The sequence below is a fragment of the Lithobates pipiens genome, unplaced genomic scaffold (genome assembly GCF_037356315.1).
Source record: "Lithobates pipiens isolate NorthernLeopardFrog02 unplaced genomic scaffold, aLitPip1_a1.2 Scaffold_28, whole genome shotgun sequence".
Classification (NCBI taxonomy): domain Eukaryota; kingdom Metazoa; phylum Chordata; class Amphibia; order Anura; family Ranidae; genus Lithobates; species Lithobates pipiens.
This window is the reverse complement of record NW_027507789.1, coordinates 174,389,382-174,412,429: the sequence shown is the minus strand read 5'-3', so window position 1 is coordinate 174,412,429 and position 23,048 is coordinate 174,389,382. Positions and strand designations below refer to the sequence as shown.

The window sequence follows — 23,048 nt, the reverse complement described above, 5'->3', positions numbered from 1 at the left end:
TTTTGATCGGACCAAGTGCCACGCATGCTCAGATCAAATTCCTACATCAAAGCTATTGGCTACTAGCCTGAATGTAGTCCCATCGTAACGAAATTACGTCATCACGTTCTGAAAGATCGAATTTTTCACCAACTTTGTCCGACCGTGTGTATGCAACAGTTTCGGACAAGATCCGAAGGGCAAAATCCGAAGGATTTGGTTGTGGAAATCTCCGACCGTGTGTACAGGGGCTTAGGTCTTGTCAGGCACCCTGTGACCTCACCCTGTCAATTTGTTGGAAGGTTGTGACATATTTGGGTCTTCCTTCTAATACACCGAATGTGCTGAAGGCGTTGGCAATGTCTTTTGTATTCTGCACTCTACCACCATGTGCGGGATGTATAAGATAGGGGATTCTATGTTTGGTTGCCTGCTGTTTTAGTTGGGATGCTAACAGTTTACCCGCTTTTTTGCCATTTGGAAAAAAGTTAGATCTTAGTTTATGTATCTATTTAGCGTGCTGTGCTGATAAAAGAGTTCGTAATTCATTTCTAGTAGTAGAAAGTTGGTTGCTAATGGCAATAGTGGGCCTAAGTTTGTTTTCTTCTTCTAGCCTTTCTATTGTGGCTAGAAGTGAGTCTAGCTGCTGTGTCTTCTGTCTTTTATCCTGGGTGCTAAGTTTACCCTCCGCATGGACGTCTTATGTGCGTTCCATGTGTGGAAGGAGTTAGTGACGGAGGGTGCATTATTCTCAAAAAATTATTTGTGACTGTATTTAGAGTTTGTAGGTGTGAACATTAAAAATACATCATTGTGCCCTCTTACACACACACACACACACACACACACACACACACACACACACACACACACAGATCGAGACAGGAGCATGGTCCAACCACGTCATGTTGTGAATGGTAGAGGATGTGATGTCCTTTCGTAGAAATTTGTCGGTCGGGAATAAGTCAATTCTTGAATATGAGAAATGGGGTTTTCGAGAAAAAGGAGTAGTCCTGCTCCATGGAATGCGGACATCTCCAATTGTCAAACAGAACATTGATCTTGAGAAACTTGTTCAATGTGGATGTCCTTGGACCTTCTGGGTTGGGCACTGAGGTATCTAGAGAGCTGTCTGGGACCATATTCAAGTTCCCGCATCCAGCAACACACTCCCCTTTTGCTTATTTTGGATCTTAGAGCTTGTGGAGAAACAAAATTTGTCCCATGTTGGGTGCATATATGTTGGCAACGGTGTAAACAGCTTTGTTGATTTTGCATATCAGGATGATGTTCCTACCCTGCTCATCGAGCGTCACATCAAGTGGTTTAAATAATACAGTGTCTTTAATGGCAATAAGAACCCCTTTCTTCTTCTGAGCTGGGTTGGCAGAGTATATGTGAGGAAAACGCTTGTGGGTGAAGGATGCGGTGTTATTGCAGGCAAAGTGCATTTCTTGAAGGCACAAGATGTCACATTGTAACTTGATGGCTTCCGACCATATAAAGTGTCTCTCGTTTGGGCTATTCAGCACTTTGACATTGAAGGACATGATCTAGAAAAAAAAACTATAATATAACATGCGGTAAAACCGCCACTCTTAACTTGAAGGTTGTCAGCAAAGGCTCATATTCAGGGTGGCCATCAGGGCTGAAGTAAAGGGTATAGAACAGGAGGGCTTCTTCTGGTAATCATCTCATCTGGTTGGTCAGATGCATTCCAGATCTCATTGTCACTTTTGCGGTGAGGGGTATGTTGGTCTTTCCCATCTTTAGTGCCAATTCATTTGATCGGTGTCCCCACTTGTACATAATACTGTGGTTTGTGTAAGGGTTTGGTTATGGTGGCCAAATTCTTGCGCTTGCTCATTGTGTATTGCGAAAGGATGGGGAAAAAGGATAAGCAAGCATATTGACTGGGAAATGCTGCAGGGTTTCTGGTGGTCCAAATAAGTTTTTCTTTGATGTGGTAGAAATGGATTTGGGCGATCGTGTCGTGTGGAACATTGTATGGCAGATTAGGGAGTTTGGGAAGCCCTTGTATTCTGTCAATGAGTAACTCAGAAAGTGGGGCCACCGGAAGGAGATTTGACATGAGTTTAGTGAAGAACTCTTTGAATTCTTCATGCTTAATGGACTCTGGTATGCCTCTTATTTTTACATTGTTCCTACAGGAATGGACTTCCAAATCTGCTAATTTGGCTTTAATCCAATCCATATCCTCCTCCGGATCACCGTGTACATCCAACAAATCATTATAGTTAGATGTGAATTCCCCCATTTTGTTTTCTAGATGTGTGACACATTCATCCAGTACATGCAAGTCAGCCTTAAATTGTTGTCCCAGTGATAGGATGTCAGCATGGATTGAGCTTTGCAGAGAGAGCAGCATGTCTCCAAGAGTGGTGTCCATTGATTAGCAGGGAAGTCAGCTATGGAGTTGTGCGATGCTGTGTTCCCCGGAGTGTGTGTCTGTGACAGGCTCACCTTGTTTTGCTGGATGTCCTCTGTAATCTATCTGGGCCTGGAGTTTGCTGGGCTGCTGGATATAGAGTATGCTGGAGAGCAGTTTGCAGTGCTGGCAGAGGTTAGTGATCGTTCCCTGCTGAAGCTGACATGTTCTCCTTCCTCCCCTGTCACGCTGCTGTAGGTTGTGAGAACACAGCTGGCCCCATCTTTGCTGGGAGTGCAGGCCAGCGGGGGGAAGAAAACAGTCATTTTGGGAGGAGCACCTTCTTCTTCCTCCTCTTGGACATCCTCCTGGCGCCGCTTGGTGTGTGTAGGGTAAAATCACTTAGAGTGATCTCTGGCCCTGCTGTGAGCCCTGTGGAGCCGCTGAGAGCCGGAGCTGTCTCAGTGTGCAGCCATGCATAATGGCAGCTGGGCATGCCCCTCCCCCTGGAATGAAATATTAGATGCTTCAAATTCGTAGAGCGGTAAAAGTAAAATGTTACCACTACATCCTGGGGGGGGGGGGTGGGGGGGGCATCGGGCCCTATGAGTCCAGCCCATCTCTAGGCACTCAGCTGGGATATCAGGAACCAGTTCCTTTAGAACAGCTAGGATGCAACCCTGAGGATCAACCACCAGCCCGCATATTCATATTTTGCTATGGCGGGAGTGGTTCTTGTCATCCTCCAGCTAATTTTGGAAGGTATGGAGCTCAGTCAGTAGTTGTTCCAGGTTGCTCTTGTGACCATCCATGAGTGTGGTGGCATTGTCTATGTGCTGTTCCATCTGGATATTTGAATTCTTTGAGAAGTTTTGTTGATAATTTGCAGAAGGCTGTTATTATTGCCTCCTAAAGTCAGGGCTTCCGGGCTTCAGGAATTTAGGACTTCCTCCCTGCTTCAGGGCAGGGAGTTTGTAATGCTGAAGGTAACTGCATGAGGCTCTCTGTGAAACCCTTGGATTCTCCCAGCGAATGTCTGGTAGTTTCAACAACAGGTGGAGATAGATGGTCAGAAGATTAGGTTGCAAAAGGGCAAAGATTTTTAGGGGATACAATAGTGTTAGATGCAGCAGGGGTTGTTAGACCTGAGGTAGGTGAAGCAGATCTAGAATGCCGCCATTCAGATCTGTTGCAAGCATGCACCCCCAGCCACTACACAGTAGATTTCAAACTCTGAGACAGAAGGGCAACGCTAGGAGTCGACCACGTATGCTGCATTTAGTGACAGGGAAGATGCTGATAAGAGAAAAGGGCAGAGTCAGCAGAAGGACAAGCCCATGCTGCCTGCTTTGCCCCCTCACTGTCCAATCAAGGGTCTGGAGTTTGAATGTGACCTAGCTGTAGTTTATATCTGCAGTAGAGAAAACTGTTGCCACCAATCTGGCCTTGCTGTCTCACAGGGCTTTGTAATTCAAGAATGGCTTGGCCAAAACACAAATCCTATAGCAGATAAAATCGGCCATATACATACTATATGACTGGGTATTTCACTGTTTGCAGACGTTTAACTTTAACAATAAAATGATTTCATAGTAAAAGTACAATAAATGTAAACATATATATAAAAAATATTTAACAGATATAAGACAAAAACAAGTTGATCTGATTCTTAACAACAGGCTCCGGAGGATGGACATTTCTAGAGCCAAATGCTGTGGTCATGTCCCAAGCATCTATCATCCCAACATTAAGTCCACTGAAGATGTCCTTTACTAAGAGGTACTGAATATATCCATGAAAGTCACTAACTCGCTCTACATCAGGGTTAATCTCCCTGGTGTTCTCAGACTTTATGATAACTTTTGTATCTGGGCTTCGTAAAAACAGACTCTCTATGGCCCTTCGTATGCTGAGAAGCCTTTTGATGAACACAGGAAAAGGGAAGGGCCGGAAGTGCTGTCCTACAGCTATCACAACAATTGTGTTGGAGCCGCCACTAAGCTGGTCGAGTTCATTGGTGATATAGGAGTGAGTTTTGACATTGAAAAAGCTCATAGTTACAAATGGATGTCCATGTTTCTTCCATTGAATGTAGATGCTGTTTTGCAAGTCAAATGCCATAAAGGTCTTATGCCAACCAGACACGTGGGTGTCAAAAAATTTCAGATCTGGTAAAGAAAAAGATCAAAAAGCATATTTGTTATTAGACCTTGGCAAAAATCCACCAAAATTACATCATTTTTGATTTATTGTTAGGCAGAAGACTAATTTCCAAAAAAGTACCAAATCATTATATAAAACCTTAACAAGAACAATAATAATATAAATTTTAAAAAAATGCAGTTCAGTCGGGATAAGCTTGTATTTACTCTAATTCAGTAAATTCTTTTGTCTGATGAATTGGTAGTTTGAGTAATCTGCTAATGTTACTTTCCACATCAAATCCCACACAGGTTTTTCATTGCCAATAAACAACACTCCATCCCCATTTGTAATCTGCCATATATGAGCTGACCATGGTCCTTAATCCAACCCCCAACAATTATTGCTCACCTTCCCCTGTCAATAAACTGAATGACCTCTGAAGCATCTCAAACCGATATCCAAAGCATGGCTCATTTGCCCATAAATGCCCATTGACACTGGTCCTTACCCATATGGAATGGTTTGTTGATTACAGCCAGATATTGATGTACACTAAGTATTCACAAGATTAAAAATTGATAATGTGTGTGGCTGGTACAAGCCACAGTGCATTGGCATTAACCTCCAAACATAAATTAATTAAGAATTTTAATTAAGTATCCCGTTTGAAGTGGTGATCTGTGAAGTCTTATGAATAGTGGTTTGCAGAGCAATTAGATCAGGCACAATGAGCGATGCTCAGCATTATTAACAGGAAAGCTGTCCTTCGTTAACTGGTTTCCGACCGCCCCACATATACATATCCTGCTGGGCGGAGGCTCCTATAGGAGAAATCACATACCTGTACCTGATCGCCTCTTGCGGGTTTGCAGCGTGCTCACGCACCACCCAGGACCAGCTCCCGCTGTGATTGGACACAGCAGGAGCCAGTCAGCAGGTTCAGTGGAGCTGATGTCCCCAGGGACCCGCCAATCATTCATGAGAGAGGCAGAACGGCAGCAAAACACAGTTCTGCTAGTAGGGGAGACAGAAATCCTGTTTTTCTGCTAAGGAGGAACACGGATCTTTGTCTTCTCATAGACAAAGCACCCCACACAGTTAGAAAGCCCTCCCTAGGAGCACAGTTAACCCTGTGACTGCCCCTGGTGTTAACCACTTCCCTGCCAGTGTCTTTAGTACAGTGACAGTGCATTTTCTTATTATTGGTGTCACTGATCCCCAAAAAGTGTCACTTAGTGTCAGATTTGTCTGCCGCAATGTCACACTTTTGCTAAAAATCTCTGATCGCTGCTATTACTAGTAAACAAAAAAAACAAAAAAAAAAAAACAAACAATTCCATAAATCTATCCCATAGTTTGTAGACACAAACCAATCAATATACGCTTATTGAGAAAATATGTAGCAAAATACATATTAGGTCAACTTATGAAGACACTCAATTTTTTCAATTTTTTTATTGGGTGTGTTCTATAGCAGAAAGTAAAAAATATTGGTCTTTTTTTCAAAATTGGCGTTTTTTTTTTTTGGTTTATAGCGCCAAAAACTGCAGAGGTGATCAAATACCACCAAAAGAAAGTTATATTTGTGGGGAAAAAAGGACATCAATTTTATCTGGGTACAGCTTTGTATGACTGCTCAATTGTTAGTTAAAGTAACAAAGCGCTGTATTGCAAAAAATGGCCTGGTCAAGAAGGGGGTAAACCTTTCGGAGCTAAAGTGGTTAAAGTCCAACTCAAGGCACAAAAAAATTACTCTTGCAGTGGGGCCTCCCCCCACTGCAAAGGTTAAATGCTTATTATGTCTAGGGGTGCCAGAATAAGGAGAAGTTATTGCCTTATTCTGCACTCCAGCAGTGTGACTCGCAGCCTCTTCTCTAAGGCTCTCCCAGCCCCATTACATCCTGCCTTCTATATGTACACTGCAGAATCTGTAGCCCTGCATTGTATACGATGATGCCAAGGGACAGCCTACAGTCTATACTTGTACTGTTAAAAAAGAAAGGGGTTTATTAGATGGGACTTTATATGAAGCACGGCTAAAAAATAAGATATGCAATCACGTGAAGGTAGATTCCAGAGAGGCATAAAATCTATAATTGAAGATAACATGATAGGCAATAGTAACACCGTAACAATTTATTACACATGATTAACAGTAATAATAACTGAGTAACAGAGTGAACAGGAACCTTTTTCCTCAGTACCTGTAATGCTCTCTGTCTCCTTGATAGTACTGGAAAAATGTGGATTTGTCAATGTCCTTCCCAACTCAGTAACCAGGCACTTCTCAGGATGCCACTTGTAGGCCCTCCTCCGAAGAGTCATCCCCCCGGTCACTTTCACAAGCTGTGGTGCCCCTCCAAGCCGAGAGCACACCCGGACACCTTGAATCCTCCCTCAGTTTCTGCGCCTCGGACCAGCCTGTTCAGAGACTCAGGAACAGACGGATCCCTACCCCAGACCAGTCTGGTCTATTGGGGGTAACCCATATAAGCATGTTGCAGGATGTCGAACACCCTGTGACCGGGACCCCTCGGGATGTTACCCTGGTCCTAGAAACAAGAACAGACCGCTCGGGCCTCACAAGCTCCTCTCTTGAACACGTGACCTCAACATCTTAAGTACCCCTTCCCAGACTCCTCAGCGGGGCCCGGCACTTCCACTGGTTCTGAGAAGCGTCCAACCAAGCCTGGTTCTGGCCTGTCATGTGCACCTCACTGTTCACATGACCAAGCAGAACTTCTAACACAGCCCAGCCAAACTGATGTCAAAGTTAACCTACATAATTAACCCTCAGAACCCCACTACTGTTCTGAGGCAAAAACTAAATTTACACATGAATGACACTTTGTCCAAAATGTCATCCGCTACATATATATATTCAAAAGGGATGGAGGCAGATGAACCTACCTATTCATTGCCTTAATTAAAGTCCCAATTCTCCTTTTCTCCTCTTCTTGCCACAATATACTTGTACTGTATCTTATTATCATGCATATATATGCAGCCAGTTAATGTACAGTGCTTTATTTTTCCTTGTTGTTAGTAATTAAGAATAATGGGGGGGGGGGGGGGGGGTGCTGCCTAATTCCAGTCCAAGATGGATGCTTAAGCCGAGTCCTCCCACATATAGGAGCAGCAAAAACCAGCTACAGGACCCCTAACAAGAATCCCAAGTATGGAAAAGGGTGACCGAAGCTCCTCTGCCACCTGCAATCCACGAGACATGAACCCGCAGCAGCTAAATAACATCCCCATGATGTTCCAGACATCACAGGGAGAAGGCCTCACATCCTCCGCTTCGCCATAGCCATCTATCCTGCTGGGCTGCTGGGCGGCTCCTGTCCCATAATGGACGATGTACACATCAAAGCAGCACAGCCTACACAGCCTACACAGCCTACACAAGCCCTCTGCCTCTCAGATTTACAAGCAGTGGCAATGGACATAAAGGCAACTCTATCTGCAGCAATTACAGATCTTAAGGCAGATTTGTAAACGCTATAACTTTTGTGCAAACCAATCAATAAATGCTTACTGAAATTTTTTTTAACAAAAAATATGTGGAAGAGTACGTATCGGCTTAAACTGAGGAAAAAAAATGTTTTTTTTTAGATTTTTTGGGGGGATATTTATTATAGCAAAATGTAAAAAAAAGAATGCATTTTTTTCAAAATTGTCGCTATTTTTTTGATTGTAATAGATTCAAAAAAATCAAAACAGGAGAGATGATCAAATACCACCAAAAGAAAGCTCTATTTGTGGGAAAAAAAAGGACGTAAATTTTGTTTGGGAGCCACGTCGCACAACCGTCAGTTAAATTGACGCAGTGCCAAATCGCAAAACGTGCTCTGGTCAGGAATGGGGTAAATCCTTCCGGGGCTGAAGTGGTTAAACCATTTATGTTATCTCTTATGGCTATGTACTGGATATACCATTGTAACTTTGTTACACTGACTTGCTTTGTTGAGATCATATGTTTTTAGATGTCTTTTCTATGTTTAATACATTTATAGCTTTTTATATCATATACCTTTTGTGGTCGTGCCTAAAAAGTCCAAACCCTCCAATTCCATTTTTAGTCTTTATAATTCAGGACACGACACAGAGTACTTTTTCCTGTATCCACAGTGCCACTCTGTGGTGATACAAAACTGTTTAATAATACACACATTAACACTTGTTAGGCACACACTTAACCCCTTGATTACCCCAAGATGTTAACCCCTTCCCAGCCATCAGTGTCATTAGTACATTGACAGTGAATAGTATTATCACTGATCACTGTATTCGTGTCACTGGTGAAGTCAATGTTAGTTACAGGCATACCCAAATTTTAGGTACTTAATGGGGTTTATTTACTAAAGCTGGTAAGAGCAAAATCAGGCTCACTTCTGCATAGAAACCAATGAGCTTCCAGGTTTTATTACAAAAGTGAGCCTGATTTTGTACTTTCCAGCTTTAGTAAATGAACCCCATTGTGTACTTAAAAGTGGGGTATACCTGTAGTCAGTTTCTGCCCAGTGTCAGATTTCCCATTGCACAGTAAGTAGCTGATCACCATTACTACTAAAAAAAATTATTAAAGAAATAACTAAATAAAAATTCCAGTATATATACCATAGTTTGTAGATGCTATAACTTTCACATAAACCAATCAATATACGCACACATGTAGCAGTACAAAATTTTGGTCTGAATTCATGACGCAATTAGATTTTTTTTAAATGATTTTTTATATGTTTTTATAAAATAAGGTAAACAAAAAAATATTATTCTTTGATGGTTTATATAATAAAAACCCGGTGGTAACCAAATACCACCAAAAGAAAGCTCTATTTATGTGAAATAAATGACATCAATTTTTTGGGGTACAGTGATGCATGGCCACGCAATTAAACAATTAAAGTAGCTCAGTGTGAAATAGAAAAAAAATGGCCTGGTCACGAAGGAAGTAAAACCTTCTTAATTGGTTAACAATGTGTCACCTGGGGACCATTAAAAGCTCACTATTTAAGTCACGTGTTCTCTTGGGTTAAGCATTAAAATATTCAAAGGCAACATGGATACTCTTCATGACTTTTGGGAAGAATTCTATCCATTGGCGAATTGTTGAATCACCCATCAAATATATCATTTTGCCAGCCAAACATTTATTGATATTTAACAAGGGCTCAAAAGAAGAAAGATTGCAATGTGAGGGGAACCATTGGTTCTTCAGGAAATAACCACTAGGGAAGGGAAGAGAGGTCCCAATTTGGCATTTTGAAGTCACATTCATAGAAGTTTCTGAAAAAGAATTACATTAACACAATTTGTTTTTGTTTTTTGTTAAGTTCAAAGAGCTTTTTTGGTCTTTTTTTAGTACACTCTCGTATTACTATAAATTCACATTTAAAATTAAATAGCAAGGTGGAACTCCAGGCATTTATGTTTACTTGTTTCAGATAGTGTAGAGAAAAGTTAGAACCTCTGATAGATTCCCCATTAGTCGGAGTTCTCCGAACTTCCTGCACCAAAGACACAAGAAGTGAGTGGACATCTTTATGAAGTGGGGGGCAGTGGCATAGCATGGGTTGTCAGTAGGCTTGTGCAATTTGTTTCGTAATGAATCTAAATTCGGCCTAATTTTGCACCTTTCGGACATTCGGATGCATCCGAATAAAAAATAACGAATAACAACGAATACGAAAGAAATGTAACGAATGAATTCAAATGAATTCGACATGATTCAGTATTTCTTTAAAGATCTAATAAAACAAAAGGTCAACTCAAAGTAAATCTTATAGTCCAATCAGCTAATTAATTTTGTGCCGGAGGATGGATTACTGGCAAAGTGCATTCCTGAGAACTGAGTTAGAAGGGTGTTGTATTGTATTTGAGCCGAGGAGAAGAGACGTTGTCATTGTGTGTGTTAAAAGATTCAATAAACAAACGACTTTCCAAACTACAAATCATTATCACGAATGTCTATACATATATAAATAGCGAATTTTAACGAATACAAACGAATGAATTCGACACTCTACGAATAATAACGAATTATCCGAAAACGTATTAACGTAACATAGCGAATATAACAGAACGAAATGATGTATTTTACGAATGACAACGAACCGAAACGAAACAAAATTTTCCATTGTGCACAAGTCTAGGTGTCATCACTCGGGGCAAGGCTAATGATTTGTGCCTCCTAACCTGTGGGCTTTTAGCTATGGTCTGGTCACATAATCCCCTGTGTCAGTCAGCGGTGGCTGCAGGGGAGAGGAGAGATCATTTGACAATGACCGGTAAAGCCTGGATTGGTTACATCACTCGTAGGTTCTCATGTGCAATCTGTTGTAGGTAGTTGTATGGTCACATACCTCAGAACTCCTAAACCTTGGGTGCTCCATTATGAAAATCTTGACCAGCCACTGTAGTGGAAGGCTTGGGCTGACCTTCTCCACCCTATTTTTAAGAAGGCCATCCATCAAAGTTATGATTCAATAATGACCATTGGAGCCTCACTACTTCATCTGATCAGTCTAGATATATATATACAGAGTTCTTGGGCACGCAGGTGTCCTGAAATTTCCACCAGGAATGTAACTGGAATACAATGCCTAGAAGGCCTCTTTTGATGCCCTGAGATATTTTGGAAAGCTTAAAGGATAAGTTTACCTTTCACAAAAAATGTAATGCTGAACTAACTCCAAGCATCTTGACCACCCCTTGGGATCTCTCTGTTCATGGTGCCCATGAGGCCTCCATGCTTCTGGTGTAGAGGTCCATTGTCTTTACACTTTACATAATACACAACAATGGAGGAGGAGGGAAAGAGAAGGGGGGAGGATGAGGGAGAAGGCGGAGCCTAGCCGAGAGGTAATGCTGGCTTAGAGCTCCATTCTCAGCAGGACAACGGAGCCATATAACGGCGGAGGTAACTTGACCCTTCGCATATATATCATACCAAACGGTAGATAAATATCCCTACCTTACATTGGTGACATTTGGGGGGGTCAGAGGAGACTCATGAGGCAGAAAATTAACAAGAAAGCGCCGCCTCACACACACAGCAGTATGGCACTGAAACCCTCCCCCTCTGAGGGGAGACACAGTGAGGAGAACAAACAGACAGCCCCTTCTGCTGCTTTACATAAAGATGTTCTCTCATTAAAAGCACATAGTCTCTCTAACCAAATACCTGAGAAAAATATGTCAGTTCTGGAGAATTTAGAACTTTCCACACAAAAAGACTTATCCCCTCCTGTAATGCTGAAACAAATAGAAAATCTGCTTCAAAAATCACTAAAAACCACTGCAGATATCATCACCACCAGCCTTACCAAAGAAATTAGAATACTTGGTCAGCGTACAACAGCACTGGAAATTAGAGCAGACGATCTGGAAAATTATACATCTAATATTGCCTCAGAAATTGATTTTCTTAAAGAGGAAAATGACATATTACAATCCAAATTGGAGGATTTTGAAAATCGTGCAAGACGCTCCAATATACGTATTAGAGGAATACCCGAATCTGTGACTGATTTAAACGGTGCTATTACTAGACTTTTTCAAGAATTACAACCAGCTATCCCACTAGAGCGTCTTGAAATGGACCGGGTTCATAGAGCCCTAGCACCAAAGAAAATAGATGGTCCTCCCCGTGACATTATCGCAAAATTGCATTTCTACCGCACTAAGGAACTACTGCTAAATTCAGCTAGAAATAAAGATCCCCTCATTTTCCAGGGTCATAAATATCAATTATTCACAGACCTCTCACAGATTACAGTCAACAAAAGAAGAACCCTGAAACCACTACTGCAAATATTACAGCGAAATGACATAATCTACCAATGGGGCTTTCCTTTCTCAGTGCGTTTTACTTTCCAAAGTCGCAAATATATGTGCCGAACAGCTAAGGACCTGCAAACTACTTTACAGAAACTAGGGATGATAAACACATCAAGAGATGCTGCGGACACTTGCCAAAAATCATCCTCATATGCTGATACTCCCTCCTCTGCTTCCAGAAGAGAAGACGACTACAATCCACAGAAAAGAAGCCGCATACAATCTCCACCTCCAGATCTGGCTGACACTATGGACTGAGAAGGGGGGAGAGGTCAGAGGAAGGGGAGTAGAGAGGATGGGGAAAGAGGGAGGGGAAGAGAGAGGACAGAGAGAGGGATGGGGGAGGGAACACAGACAATCTCTACAATGGACCACACAGCAATCCAATCCAGCATCCACCTTCATCACACACAGCCCTCCCCTCACCAAGCATGTACTTCTTCCAGGCCTACTCCCAAGTCCCGCTACATCTTCCCGCAGGTTCAGTTTTCCTGTATCAGCACTCGAGGTGATGTGTCAAGCGGAGCTGACTCCACCTGACAGAGACTATGATATAGTGCCAGTTGCAGGAGTGAACTGGGCAACCCATGATAGTGGGGAACAATTGCAGAATCCATGCTCTGTATCTGTGTTTTTCCCTCCAGCAGCTGAAAGCTGGAGGGGGGTGGCTTTCAGGTGCTGGAGGGAGAGACACAGATACAGAGCATGGTTCCTATAATTGTTCCCTGCGGCACTGATCCCCCTCACCGTTTAGTGCAGGCAGTGGCAGTGCGGTTAGTAAAGTCTCACGGTTGGCTAGGGTATCGGACTCAGGGGCGGCGTGGTCCTGGGACTTATTTCTGCGCCCCTCAAAATGTTGCACCTGGGGTTACTGTACTGGGAGGTGAATGCACTACGCCACTGGTGAGGGGATATGACCTTTGACATTTATACGTTCTCATTGTTCTGGTGGCAACTGTACAATTGTTGGTTTTAATTAGACATGTGCAGAACAGAAAACATTGAGATTCCTTATTTACATTAATTTGTTTAGTTAAATTAGTTTAATCCATTTAATTCATTTTCGGAATTTGTTTAGTTTATAGGTATTCAAATAAATTCAAATTTTCCGTGTCTGAATTTAAAAAGCTTTCAAATGTATAAAAGTTTTTGAATTCGAAAAGTTTTCGATTTGTTTTCCAATTTCCAAAGGGGCAAAAATAGAAAAGAAGATGAAGGAATAGAAAAGAATAAAACAGAAAATAAAATAATAGAATATAACAGAGTAAAACAGAACAAAACAGAATGGAAAATAAAAGAACAGAATAAAATAGAATATAAACAAGCATACATTTAAAAAGAATAGAATAAAATAAAATGAATATAACCATCTTCTGAAATTTAAATAGAGAATAGAAAACAAAATAATATAATAGAATATAAAGAATATAACCATTTCCCAAAATTCAAATAGAATCAATTCAAATTTGCATAGAATAGAAAAGAATAGCTTAGAATAGAAAATAACAGAATAGTATATAAAAAAAGAGAATAGAATAGGATGAATATAATCATCTTCCTATTCTAATCTATTCTTTTATATTCTATTCAAATTTGAATTGATTCTATTTGAATTTTTGGAAATTGTTATGTTCTTTCTATTCTTTTTTTTTTTTTTTTATTCTATTCTTTTTCTATTTGTTTATTCTATTCTATTCTATTCATTTCTATTCAAAATTTGAATTTCAGAAGATAGTTATATTCATTTGATTCAATTATGGGTTCTTTTCTACTCTATTCTGTTATTTTCTATTCTATTCATATGTGAATTGATTCCATTAGAATTTTGGGAATTGGTTATATTGTTTCTATTCTATTCTTTTTAATTCTATTCTTTTCTAGTCCATTATAATCTATTTTATTCTTTTTCCTATGTATTCAAATTTATTCTATTTGAAATTTGAATTTCAGAAGATGGTTATATTCTATTTTATTCTATTTTTTCTCTATTCTATTCTTTTCTATTCTATTAATATATTTTTTCTATTATTTTCCTTATTTTTCCATCCTCTTTTATTCTCTTTGGAAATTGGAAAACAAATTGAAAATTTTTCAAACTCAAATTTGAAAACTATTTGAATTCAAAAACTATTCGAAATTGATTGGAAAATAATTTGAATCAATTTGAATTCAAATTTCATCTGAATTTATTGGAGATGGTTTAAAATCTCTTCTGGTACAAAGACATCAGAGGCACAGGATCAGTAAAAAGCTGACATGTTTCACACCACTAATAGCTATGACTAAGCACCCCATAGTGGTGTGAAACATGTCAGCTTTTCATTGATCCTGTGCCTCTGATGTCTTTGTACCAGAAGAATTTTTAAACCATCTCCAATGAAGGTGTTAACAGAGTGTGGCCGTCCAGCCTTTTCTTTGATTCAATAATTCGATTCATTCCTACATACAGAGCCAGCACCTATTTCCATCAGCGGGTGGGATGTATTATGAGATGTCTGCCTAGAGCGGTGTTCTTTTGCTGCTTATAATTTATTATTAGCTACCACTTGCAGGAGCAGATATGCCACTGCTGTACATATTCACTTCTGTGACTTTACTGCTTTTCTGTGAATAGTCGAGAAACTATTGACTCTAAAGTCACTCTCTGCTCTGCACATATGGGCCTGTATGGCTCTTCAGTTACACTGAGACAGTTAAAATGCTAAAGAAAAGACATGCAAAGGTTGTAGACTTTTCCCACTCTATGCTAAACAAACATATAATAACTTTGGTGTTCTAATTTAAGATATGTAGGTGGAGTGGTTAGTTTGGCCGTATTGTGTGTTCCCGCTAAGGGCATAACTACAGGTGGTACAGAGCAACCAATTGACTGTGCTAACAAAAATCCTGTTTTTATTACTTCTCTCACACCTGATTGGGTGATTCAAAGTGAATACAGGCTCACCTTATTTACTAACATATACTTTGCAATGTGAGAATTTAATTAGTTAATAGTTAATTAGTAAAAGAACCCCAAGACATCCATTCACATATGTGTAAGGCTGGCCGCAGACATTACATTTGACTAAATAGGGGGGGGGGGAATTATCATGGACTTTAATGGTACCATTGAATAATGGCAAAGGACAGTCACAAATTAAATTTTATGAATTTCAATACAAGAATACACACAGTATCTCACAAAAGTGAGTATACCCCTCAAATTTTTGTAAATATTTATTATATCTTTTCATGTGACAACACCGAAGAAATTACACTTTGCTACAATGTGAAGTAGTGAGTCTACAGCTTGTATAAACACGTTCTGATTTTCGGAATTGTGTGATGACAGGCTATTGGCAGAAAATCCGACCGTTTGTACGCTCCATCGGACAATTGTTGTCGAATTGGACAAATGTTGGAAGGCAGGCTTTAAAATTTTCTGCAGTCAATTGTCTGTTGTCGGATTTTCCGAGCGTGTGTAAACAAGTCCGTCGGACAAAAGTCCAAAGTACAAACACGCATGATCGGAAGCAAGGACGAGTTGGAAGTGGTCGGTCTTGTAAACTAGCGTTCATAATGGAGAATTAACATTTGTGACGTGGCAAATTATGAAATTTCGAAATTCAGCGCACATTCTCTTCTTCTTCAATGGGATAATAATGAACCTGCTTTGCTGGTGATACTGATGGGGTTATGGCAAAATAAGTGTCAACGGCTTTTTTTTGCTAATGATATCAAGAATAATATTATTGTGCTGCTTTTTTTTTTTTTGGTACAAGTTACCACAACACCATTATCCCGTAGTTTTTATGATCAATGATACAACTATGTTGGTGTCTCTTGTTAATTTTACATTGTATTTTTTTAAAAATGTAACTGCCTATTCCCAAACTGCAATTTGAAGTAAAACACATAGCCAAGTATTATTCTCCACAATTTTTTTATTGTGCATTAAAAGAAGAAAACAAATAAAATTAGACATGCTATCTGCAAATAGAACTTAACCAAAAAGTGTATTCTATGCATCCAAAAATCAAATTATTATTCAACCAAAAAATAAAATAAAAGCCTCATGCATCTGTCCTGCTTCTTAATATAGGGGATCAATAATGCCAAGAGTTGGTGAAAACAGGGGTTCGTCATCTGGAGATAATTCCGAAAATCATCCAGATCATTTTCCTGGAGCTCCCGCAGCAAAGGCATATGACATAATTGGTCACAATTAATAAAGCAACCAATTTTTGGTCCAAGAAATCCTCCTCCTCCTGTTCCTGGACTGGACTTGGGTCAAAGCAATAACTCCAAGGCCAATAATAAATAACACGTTATCTCCTCCAATTCTGCAACATGACTGGTTCCACGAACGGCCGTTCAGAAACGAACTGAAAAGTGCGAAACTAAAAGTCCAAAATGAAAAGCATGACTCAGCACTCACCAAACTTCTACTAACACAAAATTAGCAGAAGGAGACCAAAGGGTGGCGCTAAAGAGCTTAAAAAACATGTAGTATGCCACTACGTTCATGTTTGTTGGCTGAAAACTCCTTGCCTTTTGTGTGCAAGATAAGTTCTTGGCCAACGCCCTTAAGAAAAAAATCTGAGGTTTTGTCTGCGGAAAATCCGATCGTATGTATGAGGCTTAGTATTATAAATTTGCTAATCCCTCAAAATAACTCAACACACAGCCATGTCTAAACTGATGGCAACAAAAGTGAGTACACTCCATTTTCCCTCGCTGATGTCATGTGACTCATTAGTGTTACAAGGTCTCAGGTGGGAATGGGGAGCAGGTGTGTTAAATTTGGTGTTATTGCTCTCACTCTCTCATACCCTCTCGCATACCCAACTCCTCTCTATATATATATATTTTGTGATTAATGTATGTTTTCTTTATTCACAGTTGATAATCATTCTTTATATATGTACTATCTATCTCCTGAAAAAGCAGTAAAACTTCACCTGTAGAGCAAGCAATGCACAGAAGGTATTCATGTTTTAGATGCCACACTTGTGTGACTATGGAGCATATGTTTGTCTGATCTTATCTTATCTTTTAAAAATCATCTTGTATTGTATCCATATATGTATTCTTGTATTAAAATGTATATGATTTAATTTGTGACTCCTTTGCAGTTATTCTATGGTACCATTAAAGTCCATGATAGCCTCCCCCCATTTGTTGTTCTTCATATTGCTGGGACGAAGGTACAATAACATTTAATATTATCATGGCACTCCTCTTCATTACATCTGACTATACAATCTCCTTTGGATTTACAAACAATACCAATAATATAGAAATTTAAACTTACTTGGGCATTTTAAAACGTCAATACTTCCAACTTGTTTGGGAATTTCTATGCCAATTTTGGACCTTTAATTATAAATAATTGAAAAACAAGAAATACATTCATTATTTCAGTGGTGCTGATATCATTTCATTGTTTTATGTGGTCCATTCCCCCCCCCCCCCCCCCCCCCAAAAAAAAGGTTTATCTGAACCAAGGAGAAAAAATGTAACATATTGCAGCTTACTAGTTCTTATATGTGGTGGCAGCATTTGTTTCCCTTTTTATAGTCTTTTTTTTCACCTGCTAAACCTGCCAGTAACACAGTTCCTGTCCTAGGCTGCTCTTCTGATGCAGACTACAGACACCTCCTATCTCCATTAGAAAAGGGGAGGGTCTTGTAGTTTACAGAAGAGAACCCGTAATGAGACTATTCAGTGCACAGGAAAATATAAGCACAATAGATTCCTAGCAGGATCAACAACTATAATCTGAACTTGCCAAAAATGTTTTTAGCCTAAAAAAGAAAAATATTATTTCCAGCAGATCTGAAGACTTGTAAACTGCAGTATATTACTTTTTTGTTCATGGACGTAGACATTAAAGGACAGGTTCAGTTCAAAAATAAATCTTCTCATCTCTACGCCCTTGGCCCCCAACCAGTGGTGGACCTTCACGTTGTACAACATTAGTCAGCCACACAGCCATTATGTGGCCTGGGGCAGAGGGAGGCCCAGTTAGAGCTAACAGGGGTAAGTTGTCTTACTTAAACTGAATTCACACTTTTACATAGTGGGACCAATGAGCGATTTGCACTTGATTTCAAATGTCACAAATAGGGAACATGGTGGGCTGCGTGTTTGTTGGTTGAAAAAAAGCTCATGCTCCTTCTTTGGGTGACAAGTGTAGCATGTTTTTAAAATTCGCTTTTTTCTCCCGGTCGCATTGTGCGAGGATTGTGGCAAAATAGCAGTGCGCATTCTGTGTTATTAGGGTTGGGAAGGGGGAAGAATGAATTCTAAAGTGAACCTGTCCTTTAAGGCAAACATGTGACAGTATGATGAAACCATGTATAATAATGTGTAATATATAATAATAATTTATAATAATATAAATTAAATAAAAAAAAAAAAATATATATATATATATATAAAATAATGTATAATAATATAATAATAATGTATAAGTAGAAGTTATCTTCAATAAAAAACACATATCTAAATCAGGGGTGTATTTACCATGAGGCAAACAAGTCAGCATTTTTTTTGGGGGGGGGGGGGGGGGGGCGTCTGTACCGGGATGATGCCTGCAGTTGCAGGAATCACCCCAGTATCATTTTTTAGAGCCGCCGGTCAGCTCTCTTGTAATAGCAAGTGTAGCAATCTTGTAAGAGTAGTTGGAGCAGTGTAAAACAAAAATAAAAAATGAATAATTAAAAAGTTCCCCTGTCCTCCCATGCTTGCACACCAAGGCGAAGCCGTGTGTCGGTCCTGAACGCATGCAAACATCAATCGTCCCACACATGTGAGGTATCACCGTGCACAATTTTATTTTCATTACCTTATAATTTCTTTAAGTTTCGATGAAAGTTGCTGAAATTTACAATGGGAGCTACATTAACCAGCCAGCTGATCAAAAAAAACTAAACACATTCAAGGTGGATGGGGGGGGATCCATTGCTGCACTATTCTAGCTGTGGGACTCCTCTACTGCTAGAATACACTGATCAGTGCTGCAGCTGATTGGCTGCAAGCATTGATCAAACAAATATATACCAACAGTCCAATTTGGGAGGAGATCAAATTCCTTCCAAACAGAAACAGCCATACATGGATTGAAATTCGTCTGGTTACTGCTGAAACTGCCAATTTTCAAACCATGTATGGCCAGCTTTATACAGGAGGTATACAATGTTTTACTGGCCAAATCACCAGGTGAAAACAGAGGGGAAAAAACTAAAAAAAAAACTAGTGAAGCCCCTACATCTAATGATTGGTAAGCTGCAATATATACAATTTTTGGATGTGGGTTTAATACCACTTTCAGTCTAATATAATATAACCGTATACTGGGCTCTACTGATGATAAGTAGGGATGGAAGAATGGTTTGGCCCGAGCATAAGTTCGGGCCGAACTTTGGTTGTTTGGACATTCGGTGAACAGCGAACATTATGCTGTGTTCAGGGCAAATTTTAAAGCTGCGGAATCTCATTAAAGTCTATGGGACACTACCATGAAAAACTAAAAGTGCTCATTCTAAAGGCTAATATGCAATTTATTGCCATAAAAAGTGTTTGGGGACCCGGGTCCTTCCCCAAGGGACATGTATCAATGCAAAAAAAAGGTTTTAAAATGGCAGTTTTTTCGGGTGCAGTGATTTTATTAATGCTTAAAGTGAAACAATAAAAATGAAATATACTTTTAACCGATTGCCGATCAGCTGCCGCAGTTGTACTGCAGCAGAATGGCATGGGCAGGCGATTTGCCATCATGTTACATCGCACCTTCTGGTGGCTACTAGGGGTGCGCGTGCCGGATGATCTCGATGACCGCCGGGCTCACGTGATCGCTCGTAAGAATAAAATTTAAAGGAGAAGGCGACCGGATTTACCAGGGGAGAAGACAGATAAGGAAATCTATATACCTTTATGCGAGTCCCTCCTTGCCATAGGTAAGGGGCCACTGCCCACTAAAGTGTGGTCACAGCGGGATTAAGCACTGGGAGATCCTCACCTCAGTTGAATTTGCACAAGTTTGCACAAAGCACTTGCACTTAAAGGAGACCGCTGTTTATTTATGGACTGGAATCTTTATAGCTTTTTGTTTTTTCTTTTTTGATGGATTGCAATATGAATATCTAAACTATAGAGGCTGGATTAATTTGGTTATAACGTATGTTATAGCTGGCTCTGTAGTGCGTTTACTACTATATATTTATTGTTTATTTTTAAGTATATTTATTTTTATATTTTTATTTATATGTGATCTGGAGAGGGTCAATCCCTTTTTTGGTCTAGGTATATTCTCTGTTGTTTTCTTGTATATCATATATATATATGTCTATAATATATATGATGATATGATAATAGCATTATAAAAAGCTCACCAGCGTTTAATAATCCATTTTATAAATTTCAGAGTGGTCAAATGTATGAAGATAGATATGGAAGTAACATTTGAGTTCCAGACATCAGATATAAGAAGGTAGCCCGCAGACACATAAAGTAAGACAGACCACAGACCACATAGGGCTGAGTGTCTGGAAAGTATAATTTAATATAAAAATATCAGTGAAGAAAAAGAAAGGAGAGAACAATGTTAAATAATGTAATAAAGTCAGAGTATATAATCCACAGAGATGGATTACCTATATTAGGACCAGATATAGAGCGCAAGTGTCCGAAAATCCAGAGGGAGAGTGCAAATGAATAATTCATCACAAGGAGACGCTTGTACGGCGTCTCCATAAATGTGAGTGCCCCACCCCCCGTCGTCCAATAGGCAAACAGCCAGTGATGACGTCGGGTGGGCCGGCTGAATGATCCGACATGTGTCACGTTCAAGCGCTCATTCCCTAGAGCACCTGCGCAGAGTAATGCCAGACGTAGGGGATGAGGGGGAGTGAACAATACCATCAGAGCAAGATCTCAGGGGCCAGTAACATAGAAAGTGTATCGGCCAACAAGAGATCCATGAGCGTCAACAGGAAAAGACCTGTGACGCTGACCGGCCGCACAGCACCCAGGACCGGCATAGCACGGCCACCCACGCCTCTTAAAGACAAGCACCGCAGATAAATAAAAATTGATTACAATTGACACAATGACAATTAATAGTATCAGAAGAGAGTGTACTCTATAGAAGTAATAATGAATAATGAGAAATACAATCAAGTGGACAAACAGGAGACAGAAAAAGCATGAAAATTATATATAGCTAAGTAGATACCTATTATATAAGTATAGTTTTTGTTGATGATTCTACAAAAATGCGGTGCTCAAGAGATAGAGGAAAAGAATGTGGAGCAAGTATGTAAAGTTTATAAAAAGGGTTTGTAAGAATGAGATTCATTAATACCCGGGGGAAATATAGCATTTAATTTTTCAATCCATAGAGTTTATTTTCTTTAAATGGATTTGTCCCAGTCACCCCCACGTGGATTTGGAGGGACTACGTCTAGTGCGATAAATGAAATGACTGAAGTGTCAAATTTATGATACATATCAATATGTCTGCTAATGGATGTCACCATTTTGCCACCTGACGAAAAATATACGTGATCTTTTATCCGAGCCCGGAACTGTCTGATCGTCTTACCTACATAAAAGGCGGAACATTTACAAACCATAAGGTAAATGACTCCACGTGTCTCACAATCTGCAAAGAATTTGGGGACAAACCGTTCCCCATTGGGTAATATAAAGGACTGACCTGTTCGGATCAGAGGGCAAAAAGGGCATTTCCCGCATCTGAACATTCCAAAAAGAGGCCGATTTAGGGCTGTGCGAGTAAAATGACTAGAGGTTAGTTGGTCCCGTAGAGACCTAGCTCTACGAAAATTGATGTTAGGTTTAGTATTAATGTATTTGGCCAAAATAGGGTCCTCCCGTAGGAGGGGCCAATGTGTAGCCAATACTTCGCGTAATTCGGAATTATGATTAGAATACCTCGTTATGAACCTCACAGTAGGAATTTGTGCAGGATTTTTTTGTTTGTACAGAAGGGAGCTACGGGATTGACGTAGTGCCCTGTTGTATGCTTTGCGTAGAATGGATTTCCTGTAACTCCTTAGTTTAAATCGCTCCCGTAATAAATTAGGAATTTTAAAGTCTGCGGTATGTGTACAGTTCCGTCGTAGCCTGATATATTGAGCATATGGGATGCTGCGTAGTAGGAGGTCTGGAAGCGCACTTGTTGCATGTAGCAGTGTGTTGCCTGCAGTCTCTTTCCGATAGAGAGTAGAGGCAACACATCCCTGATCATCCTTGATTATTGTAAGGTCAAAAAAAGTGATTTTGGAAATGTGACTGGCAACAGGGAATTTCAGATTAACATTATTTTTATTGAGTTCTGTCACAAAGATTTCCAGTTCAGCATTGGTACCTGTCCAAATGATGAAAACGTTGTCGATGTACCTCAGCCAGCAAATAGCGTGGCTAGTGTACATCGATAAGGTGTCATCAGAAAATATGTATCGTTCCCACCCCCCAGGTACAGGTTGGCATAGGCCGGGGCACATACAGTGCCCATAGCCACCCCCTGCACCTGGCGGAAGTGGGATTCTCCGAATACAAAACAGTTGTGAGTAAGAATAAAGTAAAGTAAATCCAAAATGAATTCACAGAATTCCCAGCGATGGTTAGTTTGTTCAAAAAGGAAGGTACAGGCTGTTGCAAAGCCCTGCTTGTAAGGGATGCTGGAATA

At 40.0% G+C, this 23,048-nt stretch overlaps 1 protein-coding gene across 1 annotated transcript in view; it reads right to left on the bottom strand.

Moving 5' to 3' along the window:
• Positions 1–3,931: 3,931 nt before the first annotated feature.
• The window catches only part of LOC143935834 (NXPE family member 1-like), a 124,918-nt gene continuing 105,801 nt past the window's right edge, over positions 3,932–23,048 (bottom strand). The window contains exons 4-6 of the mRNA XM_077459952.1: positions 17,649–17,710; positions 9,584–9,802; positions 3,932–4,536 (exon numbers count right to left, since the gene is read on the bottom strand). Of these exons, the coding sequence (XP_077316078.1) occupies positions 4,001–4,536; positions 9,584–9,802; positions 17,649–17,710 (817 nt within the window). The 3' untranslated portion in view covers positions 3,932–4,000. The remainder of the gene's footprint in view (positions 4,537–9,583; positions 9,803–17,648; positions 17,711–23,048) is intronic.